The 7241-nt window shown below is 35.0% G+C and overlaps 1 protein-coding gene across 1 annotated transcript; it reads left to right on the top strand.

Annotated features, from left to right (window-relative positions):
* LOC110608928 (putative pectinesterase 63) lies at nucleotides 1–1411 on the top strand. The gene is made up of 4 exons (XM_043953202.1): nucleotides 1–495; nucleotides 609–815; nucleotides 929–1170; nucleotides 1255–1411. Exons 1-4 carry the CDS (start codon nucleotides 1–3, stop codon nucleotides 1409–1411), a joined length of 1101 nt encoding a protein of 366 aa, XP_043809137.1.
* Nucleotides 1412–7241: the final 5830 nt, after the last annotated feature.

Raw genomic sequence — 7241 nt, 5'->3', positions numbered from 1 at the left:
ATGGCAAGAGGGCACTGCGTTGATGCAACTCATTGTGTCCTCATTGCCATCCTTGTTGTTGCAACCACCGTTAGCTCTGATGATACAACACCAATACCAGCCGATGATTCTAAAGTAAGTAATTGGTTCCAAACTAATGTTAAGCCTTGGAAAAGTCGTAAAGGCACCTTAGATCCTGCTCTTGAAGCTGCTGAGGCCAAATCAAAAATAATTACGGTCTCAAAAGATGGAAAAGGAAAGTTCAAGACCGTTACTGATGCGATTAAAAGTATTCCATCACAAAACAAAGAACGTGCAATTATAAAAATTGGTCCTGGAGTCTACACCGAGAAGATTGAAATTGAAAAAACTAAGCCTTTTATTTCATTTCTGGGAGATCCTAAAGCCATGCCGACCTTGGCATTTGGTGGCACCGCTCGTAAATATGGAACTCATTATAGTGGTACTGTAACTGTAGATTCTGATTATTTCATGGGGGTTAATATTATTTTTCAGGTAAGGTATTTACATATAAGCACATATACACACATATGTCTTAATTATCATTTCATTTTGCTTAATGATTTGTGGTCTTATGATTCATTTATTCACCTCTTCCTTTGGTATAGAATACTGCACCAAAACCCCAATCGAACAAGCCGGGAGGTCAGGCAGTTGCATTAAGAATTAATGGTGACAAGGCAGCTTTCTATAACTGCAAATTTCTTGGATTTCAAGACACATTATGTGATGATAGAGGACACCACTTTTATAGAAATTGTTACATTGAAGGCACTGTTGATTTTATTTTCGGAAGAGGAAGATCACTTTATTTGGTAAGAATATATATATATATATATATATGTATATCAACATTGTTTTGTTTTTTTTTTTCTGAAAAGTGATATATTAGATAAAATATAACTATTATACCTTATTTTAAATGCAGGAATCACAACTAAATGTAGTAGATAATAAGGATTTGACATTCATCACAGCACAAGGAAAGGAGGAAAAATCAGAAAATTTTGGTTACTCATTCGTACAATGCAAAATAACTGGAAGTGGATCGGGATCATTTCTGGGACGAGCATGGAGGAAGATGCCACAGGTGATCTTCTCTTATACTGAAATGGGTGCTGTTGTTAATCCTCTTGGATGGTCAGACAATAGGCAACCTGACAGGGACAGGTAAACTAAATTATCTCTTACTTCAAGCTCTGAGAGAGATAAAAATGGTAATGAACTAATTAAGATGAATTGTTTGAGATGCAGCACGGTTTTCTTTGCAGAATATAAGAATTCAGGACCTGGATCGAATCCTAAAGGACGTGTTAAATTCACCAAGCAGCTAAAGGATGCACAAGCCAAAAACTTTCTCTCTCTTGGCTACATTCAGGGTTCTAAATGGTTGCTTCCACCTCCAAAGTAATATTTTTTAAGAGGATGTTTGGTTTACCTTTTTTTTCATAACTGATAGCTGATTAGTTTTCAACAAACTATTTTGTGTTTTTGGTAAACTATTTGAAAAGGCAGCTGATAGCTGATAGATACCTATCAGCTGCCTTTTCAATCAGCTCTCACGTTAGAATTTTTTTTCTCATCAGTTATGACTTTATTTTTTGTTTGGACCATATTATCCCTTTAATTTTTGTTAACTACAAAATTTATAAAATAAAATAAATTTTAATTTACATCTGTAAATTATTTATACTTATAAAATAAATATAAATATTATAAAAATAATTATATTAATTATACGAGAAAATAACTTTTTCATCCGTGAGGTATAACATAATTAACAGATTCGTCCCTCTATTTTTAACACCCAATACTTCAGTCCCTAAAATTTGATTCCATAGAAGTTAGAGGTGATTCTATAAAAATTAGAGGTCCTTCCGTCAAAAATACCGTTAGTGATAGGAAAAATGACCGAATTACCCTTTTTAGCATCCAATACTTTAGTCCCTAAAATTTATTTCCTGCAAATTTATAGGTCCGTCCCTCAAATAATCGAATCAACAAAATCTCATTTACAAATCAAAGCAACAATTGAAAATCGCAAACTCAATCTCTACAAATAAATAAAAACTTCAATAAATTCAAGATTCAAACTCAATAAATATAATAGAAATCGAGGAAAAAAATATTTTTTCGTTCCTGAGATATGACACATTTAACAGATTTATCCCTCTATTATTCTCGTCCAACGCTTTAGTTCCTGAAGTTTAATTCCGTTAAAATTTACGGAAGAAAATCTCAAACACAATCTTCACAAACAAATAAAAATTTCAATAAATTTAATAATGAAACTTGAAAAATATAATAAAAATAAAAATATATAAAATTTCAATTATTAAAAATAAAAAATTAAAATTCAATAGAAATTACTTTTGTAATGTTGCTCGCTGTCGATCGCTGTTCGTCGTTCACTACTCTAGTTGCCCGCTGCTCGAGTCACTAACTGTTCTCGTTTCTTGCCACTTGATGTGCATCCCATTTGCGCCATGCACTCCTTGCATCTTTGACTACTCGCAATGCTCGCTAATCGTATATCTAACAACTCGCGTCGCTCATTGCTCGTGTCTTCATCCATCGCATCGCTCATTCGTCGCATCTCCAACAACTCACATCACTCTCTGCTTGCATCTATAGCCACTCACGTCATCGCTCACTGCTCTCATCTCCTTCCACTCACATCGCTTGCTACTCACTACTTACGTCACGTCACTTGCTGCTTGCGCTGTCAGTTGCTCGTGTCACTGCCGATCCTCCGTCTCCTTTTCAATTACTACAAAATATGTTTTTAACATACAAATTTTGTAGTTTTGGGTATGTGTTAGACATGAATAATGAAGGGGGTATGGAAAGTAGGTGAAAGAAATATGAGAATATGAAGAGTAGAAGGAATTTTTATTAGGAAAAATTACTACTTAGATCTTATCAGATGGAGAAACTCACTAGTTGGTTCCTTGATTTTAAAAAATTCATTAAAATGTTTTTGAGTTTTTAAAAAGTCTACTAGTTAGTCCTTCCATTAATTTTAGTCATTAAGTATTTTAAAAAAATCTAAAATACTCCTGATACGGAGGGTCTAATTAGTAAACTTTTTAATAATTTGAATAACCAACTAATAAGTTTTTTAAAACTATGAGGACCAAATAGTAAAATTTTTAATGATAAAATTAACAGAGGGACTGACTAGTAGATTTTTTAAAATGTCATGGACGTATGAATGTAGTTTTCAAAACCGAGTGATTAACTAGTGTATTTTCTTATTTTCTTATTTTATTACTCATAAGTGTATTTTTGGAATTACATGTAATCTCTTTCTTTTTTACTAGATGCAAATCATTGACTCTCCAATGGAAGAACCTTAGATTGTAACGAAATTAAATTTTAGGGACAAAAAGTGTTGAGTTCTAAAAATAAAATGACAAATTATTAATTAAATCTTAGATTGTGATGTAATTATGCTTATCCGTCCTTTTACATATTAACCACAACAACTATGCATATTTTACTAATCATTTAAGAATATTTGTTAAAATAATGAAATACAACTAAAAAATATAAATTAGTAAGTAAGTATTGTAAAAATGAAATAAAAATAAAATAATTAAATTTATATATTACATATCAAATAATAAAAAAACAAATGTCTAATTATTTTTAGAAACTATACACTTTTAAATTTGGCAAACTCATAAAAAATTAAATGCAAAATAAAATTACAAATTTAATTTTTTAGAAATTTAAAAAAATTAAACAAAAAATTAAAATAAGTTTTGTATGTTATTCTAACTTTTTTTTTTTTTAAATGTGACTGATTACATAAATTAAAAAATAAAAATAAAATTAAAATAATTTTTGCAATTGTTTTAACTCTTCTTTTTCAACTATGCCTAATTTTAATTTTATACGAATTAAAAAGGTTCAAATAATTTCTATGTATTATTTTAACTTTTTTAAAAAATGTGACTAATTTTAATTTGTAACATAAAAAAAATTGTGTATACTATTTTAACTTTTATTTAGAATCGTCTAAAGTAATCCATGAGCTGTCATCACAAAACAGGGCCACATGATAAGGATCTAGGTACTACGGTCCCACTCGATGAAAGAAAGACCTGGACACCTTAACATCTGGTTTATCATTAAGATTCGCCCTCTCCTTGACAGGACGAGTCTCGGCATAAAATAACAGTTAGCAGGCACAATCCAACAGACCCACGTTACGCCTCTAATCAAGAGATACTCAACCGGTCAACTCGGTGGGATCTTTTATTAGGTCAGCCAGCAACATCATCGCTGGATTACAAGGAAATGCTATATTTATCCCCATCTTTTTATAGTATAAAAAGGGAACGATCACAAAGGCAAAGGTACACAATTCTTACACTACTCAAGTTCGAAGCAATTCATTACATACACCCTATTCTCTAGAATACTAACTTGAGCCTTAGAGTGGTTATTGTGGGTACCCACCACCTCACATTCTCTTTCTTGTAGATTTACCCAATCATAACACAACTTTATTTTCTGCCCACATTATTTGATTCCAGAGCAGGAAGTCTATTGGATCCTCTCTATTCATTTGGATTGTAATATGGTCTCCTACTTTTTTCTTGTAGAAGGAAATCTCTCTCTTTTCTCTCTCTCAAAATGGATGGTAGTTGATGAGCTGCTGCATATTGCTATTAATGAGAGCATTATAATTTCTTCCACTCCTAACAGTGAAATAAAACACCCTCCCAATAGTGAATGAAGCAGATGTTAGTAATCTAAACAACAAACAGATGATCCAGTACATCCAAAAGTTGCAGGCTACTCTCGAGCAATATAAAGCTCTGGGGAAGGTGTCAGTCGTGACCCCCAAAGGAAGGGAAGAAGCCTCCATTGACACACCTAGGCCTCAGACAGAGGCGATCAAGAGGTTGTCCAAAGGGAGAGCCGAGTTAGAAGAGAGTGAATCAGACGATGCTCTAAAAGGTGTCGACTGAAAGTTGATACGAGCTGTTCAAAGGCACCAGAGAGAGCAAGAGGAAGATTTTGGCCTAGATGGTGCCTCGCCTCTTTCGGAGGAAATCTTAGCATAAACATGCCCCACCAATTTCAATTTGCCTAGCTTGGATAAATATGATGGAACAGCAGATTCCAGGAGTCACATGGTGATCTTTAGGACGACCATACAACTTCAGAATGTCAACGACTTTGCGTTGTGCCGAGTGTTTCCATGAACACTCACAGATTTGGCTAAGAAATGGTACCAACATCTGAGTCTAGGTTTGATTCAGAACTTTATATAGTTCGCTAAACTATTTAAATATCAATTTATTACTTGTATACCTCTCAAAAAACTATCCTCTGACTTGCGGAAGATCCACTAAGGAGAGGGTGAGTCTCTAAGGATATTTATCTCATGGTTCAATACTAAGGCAATACAGGTGGAAGAGTTGAGTGTCATGAGATAACGTGCACAGCATTGAAGAAAGGAAGACACAACGTCAAGTTCATGGGTTCCTTAATTTAAAATCCAGCCTCAGCGTATCAATAGTTGATAGACAAGGCCTAGAAGTATATTAGACTGGATGACAAAGTCCAAGCACTATGAGAGAACAAAAGGGCGAACTAAAAGATGGAAAGGTAAGGACATGAAGGAGACCACAAGAGTTATTCCGTCTCTGAAGGAGGGACGACCAAAGTAAGTATAAGCATTATACTCCATTAAATGACTCACAGACACACATTTTAATATGGATAAGGAAAAATGAATAGAAGGTTAAGTGGGCACCCAAACTCAATCTCGAGAAAGCAAAAAAAAAATGAGATAGGATCAAGTACTGTCGTTTTCACAAAGACCATGGAATACGACAGAGGAATGTCAGTAATCAAAAAATGAAATCGAAAGACTGATAAGGGATGTCACATTTTGGAAGTTCGCCAGACAAAATAGAAAAGAGAGAAAGCCCGAATGTGAGGCAATAACTCTTGAGAATCCTAACCAAGAATTTGTAGGGATTATCCATATAGTCACAGCAGGACCCAGCAATGAAATTAATGAACCACAGAAGATGTCCTAAAGGTTCATCAGTTGAGGCATGTCACACGCTTGTAATGTAAGGGACTCAGTCTCTAGAAGAACAATTGTAACCAGAGGTCATCCCGAGTCTGGTAAGGTGGGCAAAAAATAGAAAGCCTACCACCAAAATCATTTTGAAAGAACCCATCTTCTTCCCAAATCTCACTTTTGCTTTCAACTGTGATATTTTGCTTTAAGAAAAACTCGGCCGCAACCTCTTATCTGTTTATACTTCCTACGGTAATTTTTGTTTCGTTCTTCCTCTTTGGAATGAATAGAAATACTTCCGCCTTAATCTCCTTCTCCGATGGACCCATCCATGCCTCGGTCAATATCGACCCATTGAAAGAGGCCTAAGAAAGCAAAGGTAGCATGATTTGTGATATCATGTCCATCCTATCGGAGCGTGATGTGGACTGTCTCTACAATACCTACCAAATTCTTCGAGAGACCTCTCATGTCTTTTCTCCTTTTCCACGCATTTGTGTTAATGATTTGATTCTTTCTGAGGATACCATTATGTGTTTCGAGGGGCAATTGAAGGTGGGTCTCCGATTTCCTATGGATCCATTTTTAGTTGATGTCCTTCGGTTCCACAAGTTTTCAGTTGTCTAGCCGCATTCTAATAATTGGAGAATCCTGGTGGCTTTTCAGTTTCTCTACCTCAATAACTATATCAAACCGAGTGTAGCTTTTTCCAACTATATCAACTGGGTACCCGCAAAAATAAGGAACTTTGGTATTTTAACGAGCGAAAACACCTGATCATGTTCGACTGGATACCTTCCTCCTTGAAGCGGTGGAAAAATAAATTTTTTATCCTTCATCACTGGACGTAAAGGGTTTTGGGAACATCAAACAAGATGGCACTTTTGAGTGGAATTGAAGAAGGATGGGGTCCGTACCAAGAGGGATGAGGATGAGGCTTTAGCCTTTCTCTTGATGAAACCTAAGTCTCCAAAGAAAATGGACATTACCCAGACAGTGAGGAATGCCATTTTGTTTTAGTAGAGTTATTTGCAAGCAAGCCAGACTTGGGGCCCCCACCTGCCTAGTCTTCCAATCTTCGGGGAAAGCACCTCCCCGGATGGAGATCAGGGTACTTTTTCTTTCTGTCTTTTTTTAGGTTTTGAACTGTCTTACCTACTTTTCTCTTTTTGCAGATATGGTTGCATCTAAA

This window comes from Manihot esculenta, chromosome 2 (assembly GCF_001659605.2).
Source record: "Manihot esculenta cultivar AM560-2 chromosome 2, M.esculenta_v8, whole genome shotgun sequence".
In the NCBI taxonomy this organism is placed as follows: domain Eukaryota; kingdom Viridiplantae; phylum Streptophyta; class Magnoliopsida; order Malpighiales; family Euphorbiaceae; genus Manihot; species Manihot esculenta.
This window is presented reverse-complemented; position numbering and strand designations above follow the sequence as displayed.

Coding starts and splice junctions, on each gene's coding strand:
- LOC110608928 (XM_043953202.1), top strand. CDS start 1: ATGGCAAGAGGGCACTGCGTTGATGCAACTCATTGTGTCCTCATTGCC. Junction 816..928: donor GAGGAAGATCACTTTATTTG/GTAAGAATATAT, acceptor TTTTAAATGCAG/GAATCACAACTAAATGTAGT. Junction 1,171..1,254: donor AGGCAACCTGACAGGGACAG/GTAAACTAAATT, acceptor TTTGAGATGCAG/CACGGTTTTCTTTGCAGAAT.